General features: G+C 38.3%; 2 protein-coding genes across 2 annotated transcripts in view; one reads left to right on the top strand and one right to left on the bottom strand.

Moving 5' to 3' along the window:
* ANKRD45 (ankyrin repeat domain 45) overlaps positions 1-18,129 on the bottom strand; it is a 50,232-nt gene that overhangs the window by 5,214 nt on the left and 26,889 nt on the right. The window contains exon 4 of the mRNA XM_044267387.1: positions 1,014-1,108. Coding sequence (XP_044123322.1) covers positions 1,014-1,108 — 95 coding nt within the window. The remainder of the gene's footprint in view (positions 1-1,013; positions 1,109-18,129) is intronic.
* On the top strand, positions 13,506-15,414 carry TEX50 (testis expressed 50). The gene is made up of 2 exons (XM_044267388.1): positions 13,506-13,829; positions 15,208-15,414. The coding sequence occupies exons 1-2, from the start codon at positions 13,506-13,508 to the stop codon at positions 15,412-15,414; spliced, it is 531 nt and encodes a 176-aa protein (XP_044123323.1).

Genomic DNA, 18,129 nt, shown 5'->3' with positions numbered 1-18,129 from the left:
ATTTTCTTATTTTAGTGTATATCCAAAGCAATAAACTACTCTATATGCAGAACTTAATATATGGTAAATGTGGGAAGTTGGCTTGACAATTAGCTCTCCTTATATTTGTGTATCTTTTTTTTCACCATTATGTAAACTTTGAATATACAATATATGTACACAAAGAAACTAAAATATGATATATATGTAAGTTTTAAAGCAAAACTTAATGAAATGAGTATCAATAGACCCCACTAATCAACAGAATAACCAGAACATTGCCAGAACAACGCTATTTCTGTGCCCTGCCTGTAATTCATCTCCCAATCCTCCTCCAAGAAATAATGACAATCTGTGCTTATAACTTTGCTTTCTTTTTTAATAGTTTTACTCTATACATAGGTATCCCTAAACAATACAGTTTTATTTTGCTTGGTCTTGAAGTTTATGAAAATCTCTGTAGTCTTTCTTGATTTTTTTTTCCACTCAACAATACATTTAAAAAATGTATTCAAGTTCAGGTGCCTGGCTGACTCAGTTAAGCATCTGTCTCTTGATTTTGGCTCAGGTCATGATCTCAAGATGGTGAACTCAGGGTTGTAAGATTGAGCCTTGCATCAGGATCCCCACTCAGCATGCAGAGTCTGCCTAAGGCTCTGTCTTCCTGTCCCTCTGCCCCGCCCCCTCCCCTCTTGCTCATGCATGCTCATGTTTTCTCTCTCAAAAAATAAATAAATTTATTTTTTTGAAAAAGTATCGTGCTATTGAGTGTGATACTTAGTACATACATCTCTATGTCACTCCTTAATACTATTTCATTTAATTTTTATCAGTCTATTTCTTATTAGTAGTTTACTAAGGAAGGAGTAAGGGAAGGAAGGAAGGAGGGAAGAAGGGTAGGAGGAAAATTGGAAGGGAGGGACAAGACAGCAATAAGGACCACCATCTACCTCTAGAGCATTAGTATAGAAATTAAAGATGGAAAGCAAAAATCTCAAAAGACTTCGGAACGAACAATAATCATAATGCAGTACCTTGTCTTCCTTAAAGAGCTTCCCTGGTCCCTTTTCTGTGTCTGTAACAGCTCCAGAGATCTTTGCAATATATTTTTTCAGAGCCAGCCTTGCCTCTGAAGGAATAGGACAATAAAATGCACAACAGTAAGACAAAGACTAAAAAATAGGCTCAATTATTTACAAGGTACTATTATATATCCGGAGTTTATAAAGACTATGTAATAGAAGGGGCGCCTGGGTGGCTCAGTGGGTTAAGTGTCTGCCTTCAGCTCAGGTCATGATCTTGGGGTCCCGTGATTGAGCCCCATGTTGGGACCCCTGCTCAGTGAGGAATCTGCTTCTTCCCCTACATCTGCCCCTTCCCCACCTGGCTCATTCTCTCTCTCTCTTGCTTGCTCTCTCTCAAGTAAAGTAAAAAATTTTTTTTAAAGTGTGTAGATTTGTTAAGGTTGTTTCATTGAATTTCAAGATAGATAATACTTAACTCGCATAACACTTTGGGACATTCATTGTGTTCCTAAAATGATGCTAAAATTTTGAAGACAAATAAATATAAAATGTGACACCTAATCCTAAAGAGTCCATAGTCCATTAAAAAATCTACTCTAGAGGGCACCTGGGTGGCTCAGTGGGTTAAGCCTCTGCCTTTGGCTCAGGTCATGATCTCAGGGTCCTGGGATCGAGTCCCACATAGGGCTCTCTGCTCAGCAGGGAGCCTGCTTCCTCCTCTCTCTCTGCCTGCCTCTCTGCCTCTCTGATCTCTCTCTGTCAAATAAATAAATAAAATCTTTAAAAAAAAATCTACTCTAGAGAAAGGAACAAAAATTCATTCCCAATAAATAAGCTGTCACTTGCTTTTACCCTTTGTGGTCCTTCAAAATAAACTCAAAAATAGTTTTTTCTCTTTTTAAAATATTTATTTAGGGGCGCCTGGGTGGCTCAGTGGGTTAAAGCCTCTGCCTTCGGCTCAGGTCATGATCCCAGGGTTCTGGGATCGAGCCCCGCGTCGGGCTCTCTGCTCCGCAGGGAACCTGCTTTCTCCCCTCTCTCTCTCTGCCTGCCTCTCTGCCTACTTGTGATTTCTGTCTGTCAAATAAATAAAATCTTTAAAAAAATATATATTTATTTATATAAGTAATCTCTACACTCAACATGAGGCTCGGGGCGCCTGGGTGGCTCAGTGGGTTAAGCCGCTGCCTTCGGCTCAGGTCATGATCTCAGGGTCCTGGGATCGAGTCCCGCATCGGGCTCTCCGCTCAGCGGGGAGCCTGCTTCCTCCTCTCTCTCTCTGCCTGCCTCTCTGCCTGCTTGTGATCTCTCTCTGTCAAATAAATAAATAAAATCTTTAAAAGAAAAAAAGAAAAAAAAAACATGAGGCTCAAACCCATGACCCTGAGATCAAGAGTGGCATGCTCCTCCAATTGAGCCAGCCAGGCACCCAGATTTATTTTCTTTCTTTCTTTCTTTCTTTCTTTCTTCCTTCCTTCCTTCCTTCCTTCCTTTCTTTCTTTCCTTCTCTTTCTCTCTCTTTCTTTCTTTCCTTCTTTCAAGTGTCTAAAATAATTCCATTCACCATAGCATCCATAGTAAAGTCATCACAAAATCTGCAAAACCTATTTGAATAAAATTACACCTTGAGAGAAATAAAAGACTCAAATAAATGGAAAGGTTTACCATATTCCTAGATGGAACAACTGAATATTGCAAATTGTAGATAAGCCCCAAATTAATTTGAAGCTTTGGTGTATTTACCTTCTGTGGCTGCTATAACAAATGGCCATAGATTTTGATAGCTTACAACAACACAAATTTATTCTCTCATAGTTCTGGAATCCAGAAGTTTAAAATTGGTATCAGTGGGCTAAAGTCAAGGTGTTGGGCTGATTTCTTCTGAGGAACCTAAGAGGAAGACTCATTTTCTTGCCCTAGTGGTAGCTTGTATCCATGACTGGTGGCTCTTTCCTCCATCTTCAAAGTTCATTAGGTCTCACCTTGATAATCCAGAATAATCTCCCCATGCTTGACTGAAGGATCTACAAAATCCAATTTGCCATGTGAAATAACATTCACAATTTCCAGGTATAAGGACCTAGATATGTTTGGTAGCCATTTTTCAGCTCATCACAGCCTGCCCTAAAATTCACAACTATCCCACATGCAAAATACATTTACCTCATCCCAACATCCAAAAACCTAACACATTACAATATCAACCCAATGTCTAAATGCTCATCTAAAATATCAAGTCAGAAGTCTTAAATCTCATTATCTAAATCATCTAAACAAGCTATGGGTGAAACTTTGGTATGATTCATCAACCTGGAGTAAAATTCCTCCCTACCTACAGACTTGTGAAACTAGAAATCGAGTTCTCTACTCCCAAAACACAATGGTGGGACAGACGCAGTGTAAGAGTTGTAGACACTGCCGTTCAGAAAAGGAGGAAGTGGAAGGAAAACAGGAGTCACCAGTCCCAAGCAATTTTGGAATCCCACAGGGTAAATCCTATTAGATGTCAAGACCTAGGAATAATCCTATGTGGCAGAAGTTTCTATCCTCTTGGCCTGTGCTCCAGACTGCATTCCATTTTTTTTTTTTTTTTTTAGGAAAGGTAGCATGTGTTCACAGCTGAATAGCCTCATCAGTCTGTTTCCTGCCTGCAGAGTTCTGGGAGTCCAGCAGCCTTTTTTCCTTTTTTTTTTTTTTCTTTTAAGATTTTATTTATCTATTTGAGAGAGAGAGAGAGCACAATCAGGGGGAGCAGCGAAGGGAGAAGGAGAAGCAGACTCCCCACTGAGCAGGGTGCCTGATGACACGATGCAGGGCTCGATCCCAGGACCCTGAGATCGTAACCTAAGCCAAAACCAGATGCTTAACCAACTGAGCCAGCCAGGTGCCCCAAACAGCCTTTTTACTTTTTGTTTTCTCATCTCCCTTTGTTCAAACTGACAATGCTCCTACCGGTATAACATCCTCAAAAACCTTGCGAGTCTCCCTGCAAACCACAGAGACTCATTACGTTAAACAACAGGCTCCTCCATGGATCCTTCTTAGATAATCTTATTTCTATTTCTGGCTTCTGCTAAGATGGCTGAGGGAAGCCATGAGTAACACACCCAATCTCTTCAGCACCCACAAAACACTGTTAAGTCACATCCTTGCTTTTTCTCCAGAGCACCCTTTCCTAACAGTGAATCTCCTAATTTTAGCACTTTTGCTACCTGGATAGGCTGAGAAGTTCCCAAGTCATCAAGTCCCATTTCTCTTTTACATAACAGATTTTTTCCTCAGTATATCTTTTCCCTCTCACATTTTACTATAAGCAACAAGAAGAAACCAGGTCATGACTTCAACACTTTGTTTGGAAATCCCTTTAGCGAAAGGTCCAAGTTCCCCACTTAGAAATTCTGCTTTTGATATACAGATAGGACACAATTCAGCCAAGCTTTCTGCCATGCTTGTCTTTCCGAAGGCAGAGGCTTTAACCCACTGAGCCACCCAGGCGCCCCCATGCTTGTCTTTCCTCCGTTTTCCAAGAACATGAGCCCTAACCAGCAGAATCTCTACTGTCTGTGTTTCTACCAACAGTCTGCTCAGGCAATCTAAGCTTTTTCTATTTTGCACCTCAAAATTCTTCTATCTACTCACTATCTAATTCCAAAACTGTTTCCATGTTTTTAGATATATTTTTATAGCTGTACCTTAATTCCAGGTACCAAAATCTGTCTTAGTTTTCCATGGCTGCTATAATAAATTATCACAGACTTGATGGCTTAAGACACTAATGTATTCTTTTACATTTCTGAGTGCGAGAAGTCTGAACTGACTTCACTGGACTAAAGTCAAGCACAGACAGGGCTGACTCCTTTTAAAGGCCTGAGAGGGGAAACTATTCCTTGTCTTTTTCAGCTTCTAGCAATTTTCTGTTTTCCTCAGATTGTGGTCCTTCCCAACACCTTCAAAGTACATCATGCCATTCTCTGCTTCCAGTCACATCACCTTCTCCTCTTCGTGTCAAACATCTATTTCCTTCTTTTAAGGACACTTGTGATTACATTTAGGGTCCACTAGGAGAATCCAGGATAATCTCTCAATCTCAAAATCCTTAATCATATCTGTGAAGTCCATTTTGCCCTATAACATTCATGGACTCCAGTTAATGACCTGGATATATTTGGGGGCCATTATCCAGCCTACCATGATCATCATACAGTCTCATGAAAGTCCATATGGGAGTTTTTGAGAGAGTTAAAAAGATCAATATACAGAGAATGATGGAAGCAGGATAGGGGGACTATAGGCTCATCTTGTCCCACAAACACAAGTAGATAATGATCATCCTAAATTTCCCAGAAACGAACCTGAACAAATTCTACAACTAAAGCGAGAGAGGAAGACACACAGAAGAGGAAGAAGAAGAAGAGGAAGAGGAAGAGGAAGAAGAAGAAGAAGAAGAAGAAGGAGAAGAAAAGAAGAAAGGAGAAGGTGGTGAAGAAGAGGGGGACGAGGGGGAGAGGGAGGAGGCAGCAGAGACTTAAACAAAGTGCCAAGATGGAAGAATTCAGACCATATGAAAGAATAAGATAAGGTTATGGATAGAGATCTAAATGAAACAAATATAAGTAATGTGCTTGATGGTGAATTTAAGGCATCATAAGGATACTCTCTGAATTTGAGAAAAGAATGGAAGACTTCAGGGAGACCCACCACACAGAAATAGTAGAGTTAAAAGGAATCTGTCAGAAATGAAATTGCAGTAACTGAGATTAGAAACGGGCTTGAGGCAATGAACACCAGGCTGGAAGAAAAGGAAGAATGAATTAGCAATACAGAAGACAAAATAATGGAAAATAAGGAAGCTGGACAAAAGAGATAATGAATTATGGAACATGAGAATAGACTTAGTGAACTGAGTGACTTCATCAAAAGTAATAACATTTGTATTCTAGGAGTCCCAGAAGAAGAAGAGAGGAAAGGGGGCAGAAAATTTATTTGAAGAAATAATAGCAAAAAAATTCCCTAATCTGGGGAAGGAAACAAATATCCAGATCCAAGAGACACAAAGAACTCCCATCAAAATCAACCAAAGCAGGCCAACACCAAAAATACTCTAACTAAATTTGTAAAATATAGTGATAAAGAAAAAAATCTTAGAAGCAGCAAGACAAAAGGAGTCCTTAACTTACAAGGGAAGACCCACAAGGCTGGCTGCAGATTTCTCAAGAAAAACACGGCAAGCCAGAAGGGAGTGACATGACATATTCAAAGTGCTGAGTGGGAAAAATCTGTAGCCAAGAATATTCTACCCAGCAAGGCCATCATTCAGAAGAGAAGAGAAAAAGAGTTTCCCAGATAAACAAAAACTAAACCAGCCCTGCAAGAAATATTAAAAGGGACTCCCTGAGTAGAAAGGAAAGACCAAAAGTGACAAAGACAAGAAAGGAACAGAGAACACTTCCAGAAACAATGCCAAAACAAGTAATAAAATGGCACTAAGTACATATCTATCAATAATTATTCTGGGTGTAAATGGACTAAATGTTCAAATCAAAAAACACAGAGTAAAAAACAAACAAACAAGACATCTATATGCTGCTTACATGAGACTCATTTTTTACCTGCAGATTGAAAGTGAAGGGATAGAGAACCATTTATCATGCTACTGGATGTCAAAAGAACACCAGAGTAGCAATACTTTTACAGGAAAACTAGACTTTAAAATGAAGACTGTAACAGAGATAAAGAAGGGCATTATATCACAATGGGATAATCCAACAAGAAGATCTAATAATTATAAATATTTATGCATCTAGTATGGGAGCACTCAAATACATTAAATAATAAGGAAACATAAAGGAACTAATTGATAACAAAACAATAATAGTAGGGGACTTTAACACCCCACTTATATCAATGCATACATCACCTAAACAGAAAATCAACAAGGAAATAATGGCTTTGAAGGACACACTGGACCACATGGTCTTAACAAATATACTCAGAACATTCCATCCTAACCAGCAGAGTACATATTCTTTCCAGTGCACATGGGATGGTCTCCAGACCAGATCGCAGACTAAGTCACAAATCAGGCCTCAACAAGTACAAAAAGACTGAGATCGTACCATCCATATTTTCTGACCACAATGTTATGAAATTTGAAGTCAACCACAAAAGAAAAAAAAAAAAAAATTGAAAAGTCCACAAATACATGGAGCTTAAACAACATGCTACTAAACAATGAATGTGTCAAACAGGAAATCAAATAAGAAATAAAAAATAAATAAAAACAAATGAATATGAAAACAAAATGGTCCAAAAGGTTTGGGATGCCCAAAAGTGGTCACAAGAGGGAAGTATTTAGCAATACAGGCCTACCTTAAGAGGCAAGAAAAATCTCAAATAAACAACATAAAATTACACCTAAAGGACAGAAAGGACAAGAAAAAGAGCTCAAAGCCAACAGAAGAAAAGAAATAATAAAGATTAGAAATAAATGATATAGAAACTAAAAAAAAAAAAAACAGTGAAAAGATCAATAAAGCCAGGAGATGGTTCTTTGAAAGAATTAACTAACTTGATAAGCCCCTACTTATCAAAAAGATAAGAAAAAGAAAAAGGAAAAGAAAAGAAAAAGAACCCAAAAAAAATCACGCACAAGAGAGGAGAAACAACAACTAACACCACAGAAATACAAACAATCATAAGAGAAGATTATGAAAAAGTATGTGCCAACAAACTGGACAGCCTAGAAGAAATGGATAAATTCCTAGAAACTTATAAACTACCAAAACTGAAACAGGAAGAAATAGAAAACTTGAAGAGACTGATAACCAGAAAGAAACTGTATCAATAATAAAAATCTCCCAACAAACCAAAGTCCAGGGCCAGACGGCTTCACAGACAAATTCTACCAAATATTTAAAGAAAAGTTAACATCTATTCTTCTCAAACTATTACAAAGAATAGTTTTGAAATTCATTCTATGAGGCCAGCAATACCCTGATACCAAAACCAGAAAAAGACTCCCCTAAAAAGAAAACTACAGGCCAATATCCCTGATGAACATGGATGCAAAAATTCTCAACAGCAAACTGAACCCAACAGTACAATAAAAGAATCATTCACCAATCATGGCCTCATAGAATGATTTTGGATATTTTTCTTCCTTTTCTATTTTTTGGAATAGTTTGAGAAGAATATGTATTAGCTATTCTTTAAATGTTTGGTGGAATCATCTGTGAATAAAGGAAGTGGGATTTATTCCTGGGCTGCAAGCATGGCTCAATATTCACATATCAATCAATGTGATACACCACATTAATAAAAGAAAGGATAAGAACCATAATGACCCTTTCAATAGATGCAGAAAAAGTATTTGACAAAGTACAACATCCATTCATGACAAAAATTCTCAACAAAGAGGGTTAGAAAGAACAAATGTCAGCATAATAAAGTCCATATATGAAAAACCCACAACTAATATTATTCTAAATGGGGAAAAAAACCAGAGCTTTTCCTCCATGGTCAGGAACAAGACAGGGATGTCTACTCTCACCACTGTTATTCAACGTAATACTGGAAGTGCTAACCACAGCAATCAGACAACAAAAAGAAATGAAAGGTACCCAAATTGGCACAAAAGAAGCCAAACTTTCACTATTTGCAGATGATATAATACTCTATATAGAAAACCCAAAAGACTGCACCAAAAATCTGTAGAACTGATACACATAATCTGTAAAGTCACAGGTTACAAAAACAACATACAGAAATCTGTTGCATTTCTATATACCAATAATGAAGAACCAGAAAGACAAATTAAGACATTGATCCCATTTACAATTATATTAAAAACCATAAAATATCTAGGAATAAACCTAACCAAAGAGGTGAAAGAGCAGTGCTCTGAAAACTATAAAACACTGATGAAAAAGATGAATATGAAAAACAAAGAAATGGGAAAACATTCCATGCTTATGGATTAGAAGAACAAATATTGTTAAAATTTCTATACTACCCAAAGTGGTCTACATATTTAATGTAATCCCTACCAATAGTATTTTTCACAGAGCTAGAACAAATAATCCTAAAATTTGTATAAAACCACAAAAGACCCCACATAGCCAATGCAACCTTGAAAAAGAAAAGCAAAGTTGGAGGCATCACAATTCTGGAGTTCAGGTTATATTACAAAGCTGTAGTGATCAAAACAGTATGGTACTGGCATAAATACAGACACACAGATCAATGGAACAGAACAGAGAGTCCAGAAATGAACCCACAACTATAGGGTTAATTTATCTTCAATAGGGGTGCCTGGATGGCTCAGAGGGTTAAAGCCTCTGCCTTCAGCTCAGGTCATGATCCCAGGGTCCTGGGATCGAGCCCCACATGGGGCTCTCTGCTCAGCAAGGAGCCTGCTTCCTCCTCTCTCTCTGCCTGCCTCTCTGCCTACTTGTGATCTCTGTCTGTCAAATAAATAAATAAAATCTTTAAAAAAATTTATCTTCAATAAAGCAGGAATTAATAGCCAATAGAAAAGAGCCTCTTCAACCAATGCTGTTGGGGAAACTGGACAGCAACATGCAAAAGAATGAAATTGAGCCTCTTTCTTACACCATACACAAAAATAACTTCAAATAACTGTCACCTAAATTTGAGACAGGAAACTACTAAAATTCTAGCAAAGAACACAGGCAGTAACTTCTTTGACATCAGCCACAGCAAATTCTTTCTAGATATGTCTCTGGAGGCAAGGAAAACAAGAGCAAAAACAAAGGATTGGGACTTCATCAAAATAAAAATCTTCTGCACAGAGAAGGAAACAAACGACAAAACTAAAAGTCAACCTGTGGAATGGGAGACAATAATTGCAAATTACATCTCTGATAAAGGGATTGTATCCAATATATATAAAGGACCTATACAACTCAGCACTCAAAAAACAAATAATCCAACGAAAAAATGGGTAAAAGACACAGAGAGACATTTCTTCTAAAGAAGATATCCAGCTGGCACATGAAAAGATGTTCCACATCACTCATCATCAGGGAAATACAAATCAAAACTACAATGAAATATCACCTCACACCTGTCAGAATGGCTAAAATAAAAAACACAAGAAACAATAGGTGTTGATGAGGATGTGGAGAAAGGGGAGCCCTCTTGCACTGCTGGTGGGAAGCAAACCAGGGCAAGTATAGAGAATCCTCAAAGAGTCAAAACTAGAACCACTCTACAATTCAGCAATTGCAGCACTATGTGTTACCCAAAGAATACAACAACACTAATTCAAAGGATATGTGCGCCCTGATGTTTATAGCAGCACTATTTACAACAGCCAGATTACCGAAAGAGCCCAAGTGTCCATCAACGGAAGGACATCTATACTGATGTGGTATATATAAAAAATAGAATATTACTTAACCTTAAAAAGGATGCAATCTGGCCATTTGCAAGGATGTGGATGGAGCTAGAGAGTATTATGCTAAGCAAAGTAAGTCAATCAGAAAAAGACAAATACCATATGATATTGCTCCTATGAGGAATTTAAGAAAAAAAACAAAGGTGTAAAGGGGAAAAAAAGAAATAGATTCTTAACTATAGAGAACAAACTGATGGTTATGGGGTGGGGGGGACTGGGTGAAACAGGTGATGGGGATTGAGGAGGGCACTTGTCGTGATGAGCACTGGGTGCTGTGTGGAGGTGTTGAATCACTAAATTGTATATCTGGAACTAATATTACACTGTATGGTAACTAACTGGTATTGAAATAGGAACTCAAAAAAACTCACTGTAATATTCATCTATGTCATCTCTACTACCTAACAAACTCTTAAGCTTCATTTGTCTATCTGTAAAGTGGACATAATAAGAGAGGTCAAATTCAGACCTATGTCTGGAATAGTTTTGGGGGGTTTTGTTTGTTTGTTTATTTCTTCAGTAGGCTCCATGCTGGGCTCAACACAGGGCTTGAATGCACAACCCTGAGATCAAGACCCAAGTCAAGATCAAGAGTTGGACACTCAATGGACTGAGCCACCCAGGTGCTCCAGGAATTGTATTAATGTACAGGGACCAATTAACTAGTATCCTTGCTTTCAGCCCTTCACAGCTTCAAACTCATCATTCATGCTACAAGCAAAATTAATTCCCTAAACTGGAATCCAAGGTCTAGATTTTGGCTACACTATTTGGGTAGCTTGGAGTCAGTGGTAGTTCCAGAATTCCAATACAGGATGGAGGAATTAGAAGACAGGACTAAAGAACTTGTCATGAAACTGCATTTTCATAATAAGAGCACTGATTTTACCAAGAGCATGTGTTTATTTGGGGTGGTTTGGTAGAGAAAGGAGCATCCTCCTAATAGCACCTGTGTAAGGCATTCAGGCTGTTATGGCAAAACATCACTGGCCGGGTAGATTATAAACAACAGAAATTCATTTCTCAAATTTCTGGAGACTGAGAAATCCAAGATCAAGGCACCAACATGGCTGCGGTCTGAGGAGAGTGCTCTTCCTTCATAGCTGGCACCTTCTCACTATGCCTTCACACAGTGGAGGGGACCAGGGAGCTCTGTGGGAACGCTTACAAGGGCACTAATCTTATTCGTGAGGGTTCCACCTAAAACTATGACACTGGGCATTAATATCCAACATATGAGTTGGGGGTGGGGGAGACACAAACATTTAGACCACAGTAACACCTCTGAGTTTTGTCTATAAAAGGGAAGTATTATAGTACAGTCCTCACAGAATTGTCCTAAGAACCAAACAAAGTGTACTATGATGCATGCACGTGTCTTGGCGCAGTGCCTGGGACAGAGTAAAGCACTGGCTAAGTTTATTATGATGTCACTCCTCTCCTCAAAACTCTCTAAATGACCCCCTACTGACTACTGAATAAAACACAGATGCCTCCAACACCCATCTAGCCACAAACTACCTGTCTAGCTTCATCCCTTCCAGCATTCATCCAGAGAGTTTAACCATTGTTTACAGAGCAATATCCCCACCTGCCAACCTCACTCTCAGTTCTTCAGGTCTCTGTTCCGACATTTGCCTATCAGAGAGGCCTTTCCTGCTCGCCCTCTCTAAGGGAACACACACTCCCTCATTCCCTTACTGGCGACTTCATAACCCCCTTGCTGCTCTACTTTTCTTGAAAGCACTCCATAGATTTATAGATTTTGACATAAATTTCTGGGTCTTCCTCCTGGAAAGTAAACGTCAGGAACATATTCTGTTTTGTGCCAAGTTGTACATATATTCTCAGGTCCTGGAAGAGTATTTAGCACATAGAGGTACTCGATAAATATTATATGAATGTTGACATACAATTTATTATGTTTCCTCAACCTAAGATGCCCTCTCGACATTGTCATCTTCCAAAATTTTACTCCTTTTCAAAAAAGATTTTATTTTACAGACAGATATCACAAGCAGGCAGAGAGACAGGCAGAGGTCGAGGGGGAACCAGGCTCCCCACTGAGCAGAGAGCCTGATCCCAGGACCCTGAGATCATGACCTGAGTCGAAGGCAAAGGCTTAACCCACTGAGCCACCCAGGCGCCCCCAAAATTCTATTCATTCTTTAAAGCTGACTCAAATACTCTTCTGTGAAACTTCTGATTCTCCCAAGTAGAGCTCATTGCTCTCTCAACCGTTACATGATTATAATTTGAGTTAGCTCTCATTTTAGTCTGTCTTATAATTTTTCTGATCTTATTTTTTGCTTCTATCTCTAGACTGTAAGCTTTTTAAAGGCAGGATCTATGTCTTCTCTTTTTATCATACTCCATGCCAAATTCCCCACCCCTCACTCCCTATCAGACAGTACCACATTGCTGCCACAGGGACATAATTTAAGAGGGTTGGAACTCAGTTTTTGCTTAGCTATTTGAAGGGAAGAGTGAAAAAACAGAATGAAAAAAAAACAAACAAACAAAACAGAAGCAAATGCTAAATTGTGTGGAAGGGTATGGCTCTAGCAACTTATAAAACTGCCATACTTCAGAAGGCTTGGAAGAGATAGAAGTAAATTATTTCCATGAAAATCTGTTAATGTGATTACAGAAGTTATTAGCAAACAAAAATTAGGAAAGTTTTCATTTTTCAGGAAAGGGGAAAAAGTCCAAAACATTCTGATGAAAAGCAAGGAAAAACATCCCTAAGAAATGCAGAAGGGAAGCCGGGCTGGCTCAGTTGGTGGGGGTTGTGAGTTCAAGTCCCATGCTGGGTGTAGAGATTACTTAAAAATACAATCTTAAAAAGAAAGAAAGAAAGAAACCCAGTAATTGGCTGGATGACACCTTTTCGTTCTCAAGTGGTCCTTTATGACATCACTGAATCTATACTGAATCACTATGGCTGATGATGTAATAATGGTCATCGGTGTATATTATGCTGACGATGCGTCCAGTGGAGCACCATATTAACTGATCCCAGAGTGATTCTGCTCTGTGACCAATTTTTTGGCTTTAGATTTTTTTTTTCCCAATTAAGAAAGATGTCCATTCGAGGACTATCCCTAACTTTTTCTCTGTTGTTTATCTGTTTCCTTAGGGAGAGCTGCTGCATTTGTGATGGAACTATCTGGACAAAGGTTGGATGGGAGATTTTTCCAGAAGAAATGCATTATCTGAAAGTTAAGCCTTCACCGTCTTACTGTCTACCTTACCCTCTGGACAAACTATGCTGCAATTTTGCTAATATGGATCTATTTCAGGGTTCTTTACATCTCATTTATATTTTAGTACAAGCTCTCTTTTTAATACTGTCTGTTTTATCTGTACATTACCTGTGGATGAAATGGAAAAAACACCAAAAAAAGGTGAATTAGTGATGCAAATAGTAATAGTTCTAAATACCATAGACTTTAAAACATAAGATTATCAGCTTCTTTGAGGGAACATACCGTGTCTTAATCCTCTTTGTAACATCTCCTTGCTCCCACCACTCACCCCCAAACATGTAGTACATTGTCTTGCACATACTTGGGGTTCAATAATGTGTATTGAATTAGAAAGTCTTTAAAATAATCTAGTTCATCCTCTTTCAAGTTACAAAATATATCAGGAAGATAATGAACTACAATGAGTAGAATGGTTAAGAGATGAAGTTATCTGTTGGGGCCCATAGGTTAGTCACTCAATCTTTGCTGTCTCACCCATAAATGAAGTGTCTGGACAAGGGATCTGTAAAGTCCCTTGCAGACCTACCTAACAAAGTTAAGTATGTCAAAGTTGTCATGTATTATGTTTTCTTTTTTAAATAGACTGCAAACTCATTTCTAAGGTAAGGATAATATTCTGGGAAATGGTGCTCTTAACCTAATTTCCCACTTTGCCAATGGAACTGTATTTTTTTTTTTAAGATTTTATTTTATTTATTTGACAGAGAGAGATCACAAGCAGGCAGAGAGGCAGGCAGAGAGAGAGGAGGAAGCAGGCTGCCCGCTGAGCAGAGAGCCCGATGCGGGCCTCGATCCCAGGACCCTGAGATCATGACCTGAGCCGAAGGCAGCGGCTTAACCCACTGAGCCACCCAGGCGCCCTGGAACTGTATTTTGAGGCAATCTTAAAAGCTCATTGACTGGGGCACCTGGGTGGCTCAATGGGTTGGGTCTCTGCCTTTGGCTCAGGTCCTGATTTCAGGGTCCTGGGATCGAGCCCCGCATCGGGCTCTCTGCTCAGCAGGGAGCCTACTTCCCCCACCCCCTACCTGCCTCTCTGCCTATTTGTGAGCTCTCTTTCACTGTGTCAAATAAATAAAATCTTTTTTTTAAAAAAGCTCATTGACTTTCACAACAATTAGATATTTATGACATTACTAGGATTTGATTGCATTATATGTTGATGCATATTGATGATATGTTAGTAAAGGAAAATATTCTACTAATATTCAAGTAATTTCTTTCAGCAGAATGCTCTAACCATAAAAAGCACATACTAAATGCTCGCTGATCATGATAATGATCACTGTAATTTTAGATGATATACAAAAGAGCATTTCTTCTGCGCTTACACCTTTCTTTTATAGTAAGCTTTCTTTTGTATAGATAAATCATATGTAATCATATGATAAATGATAGATATAAATATAAATCATAGATAAATCAGTGTTTAGAGTTTAAGTGTACATATCCAGAAAACAAATGTAATTTGAATTACAGTAGGAAAAAAAAATCTGTAATATCTGTCTTCTTTTAGCTGAAAAAACGAGCCTCCTCAGATACATTTGTTAAGGACCTGGAAAATCCGTCTATCTATGACATTGATCAAATACTCTGCCGGCTGGTGGCCACAACATCAATGATGACCAAGTACCTGAATCAGATGTCCCAGCATACTCCAGCTAAGAAAGTCAAGTACCGAAAACTGAAAAAGAGGAGTGAAGAAGGAGCCCGAGGATACTAGACCCATCTGTATGCCAATGTAGCCCAGTCCAACATGGAGGTTACATAAGAAATCTGCTGAAACAACTCATGCAAGGATAAAAATGGTTCTTTGAGAGCCTTTGTAATTTTTTTTGTCACATATTTTACTGAATCTTTCCAAAGAAGTATGGATTGAAAAATTACTTTTGCTAAAAAGGCATCCATACTTACTAGAAAAAGATTGTATACAATTACTTCTTCATATTTGTGTTTTTTCCTTTTAGTATATTAGATTATTAATCATTAACCAATATGTAGAATAGAGTCTTGATTAAGTATTTCAATAAATCTGATTAAACAAATATTTGTGGGGTGCCTGCGTGATTCAATTAAGCGTCTGACTCTTAATCTCAGCTCAGGTCTTGATCTCTCAGGGTCATGAGTTCAAGCCCCACATTGGGCTCCACCCTGGGTATGGAAAGCTACTTTTAATTAATTAATTAGTGAGTTAGTGATTTTTTTCTCACTTTCTTGAGTAGATTTTTTTGGCCACACAGAGACTTTTAGGTTCCCATCTCAGATTGCTGAAATAGTATGGAAATATTAAGAAATGGGATAATTTTTTAAAGTATAAATTTTTCCATTTTCATTATGACAAATGATTTAAGTACCAACATTTTTAACATTTCAGGCTTTGGTTGATAATATACCTCAGTTTTTAGAAAGTATTCTGGGCTTTTGTTGATCAGCCACCTCAATTTTTATAAGTATGGTTACCATATTTTCAAAAAAAATTGGGAGACCTATCTGAAACCAGGATAGAAGATTTGATTTAAAACATGTTGAAAAAAGCCAGAAAAACATGCCAGCTCTGTAACATACCTCCCATCAATATAAGGGGGAGGGAAAAAAAAAAAAACTTTAAAAACTTTTAAAAAACAATTCTCGAAACAGTAATATATAACTCTACAGTCTTTACAAGTAACAGAATAGTGCCTGCTCTGGGTTATTGTGGATTATTAAAAATTTATGAGTCCACTTTCCAGACTTTCCTCCTTACCTTCCATTCTCCCTTAGCACAGCCCTACTCTTGCATCTCCAAAAATGTCTCTTCCATCCTTTCAGAGTTCTGACCTGTCAACCAATTCCCTCTAAGAAAACACTGATACAAATTTCTTTTAATGAAAAGTCTCCAAAACTCAAAAATCCAAAGCAATTGATCTATGATAGTAGAATTTTCAACAGTATGGAGGAGACCCTTTTTAGGGTAGGTACTGGAGTAGAAAGGCTTTAACAGGATGCCTGGAGGCCAGCAAAGGGGGAGTTAAAATGGATAGCGATTGGCAAAGTAAAGACTTGTCCTGACAGCACTCCCAATAGAAATGAAATGAAAACACGTTAGCCTGGCATTTCAGGCACTTATCTGGCTGTGATAACAGCAATAGCATTTTTCAAGTGCTAATCATAGACCAGGCCTTGCGGGAAGTGCTTTGTATTTTCTCATTTCATTCCTCACAACAACCCCATGAAGAATTTAAGTACCTTGTCCAAGGAGTCACAGGTTTCAAAATGGAGACACCAGTATTTGAACTCCAGCGAAATACCTATGTACTTTTTGCTTTTATGATTCCACTAGTGCTGTAGCCCTCCTTTGCAAATTATGACTTGCTAATATTCTAGTAAGACAATCTCATCCCTGTCCCCCGATATGCGCACTCATTCCCAGCCCTCAGGGTGTGTTCATACCCTGTCCCCTTCTCATGTATTAAAATCCCACCCATTCTCCAAGGCCCAGCTCCAGTCCAGCATGCTCCAACTTCTTCTTCTCTGACCACCCCATAGCATGGACCACACCCTCTGCTGAATTTAACCCTTCTTGGTAGGCTTTCTGATGTTTTTATGTCTATAGCTTATCATCCCCCACTTAACAAATGTCCAGAGGGCAGGAACAACCAGGTGTACCTGCAACAATGCTATTCTCATAGTGGGCATTTAATAAATGCTTGCTGAAAGCACAAATGCAAGAGAACCATGCGAAATGAATGCCAAGAACTTCACAAATACTAGTTTTTTAACCAATGTATGTATACATTCATAATTACACAGGTATTATCTCCCTGGAATCCCTAAGGTATGTTTCTACATGGCTGTGGAAATGAATTAACCAAAAAAATCACTAAAACTCAAAATAACACACAGCTTTTTGACCTTTGATTGCAGCATTAAGATACATGCAGAAAAGTGCAAAATTATAAATCTATAGCTCAACAAACTTTCACCAATGAACACACCAGGCACCAGATCAAGAAAAAGAACACTACATCCTAGAAATTCCCTTCCTGCCAGAAAGATAACTGCTATTCTGACTTCCAGCACTAAAATTTTCCCTGGAAAGTCATTTTAAATTATTATATTACTCTATCTACGTGGGAAGGCAATATATGGTTCAAATACACCATTAAAAAAGAAAAGGAATGGTCTACTCTGCCTAAGTCTCTCAGAAAATGGCCCTGAACATATTGCATACATATAGCCTTATAAGAAATTATTGATGAAACTGTTAGAAATTAGTCAATCAACTAACTTCCAATATGTACAGTTTCTATTGAGTACAATGTTTGTGGTCAATAGCAAAATAGAAAAAAAAGCAGATTTCACACACCATCAGCAGCCGTGATTACATGTACAAATAAAACTTGATAAAAGCTGAAAATGCTTGAAAAACAAGACAGAGGATCATAGGGAAAGGGAGGGG

This window comes from Neovison vison, chromosome 10 (assembly GCF_020171115.1).
Source record: "Neovison vison isolate M4711 chromosome 10, ASM_NN_V1, whole genome shotgun sequence".
In the NCBI taxonomy this organism is placed as follows: domain Eukaryota; kingdom Metazoa; phylum Chordata; class Mammalia; order Carnivora; family Mustelidae; genus Neogale; species Neogale vison.
The sequence above is the reverse complement of the archived record's forward strand: the minus strand, read 5'-3'. Positions and strand labels throughout refer to the sequence as shown.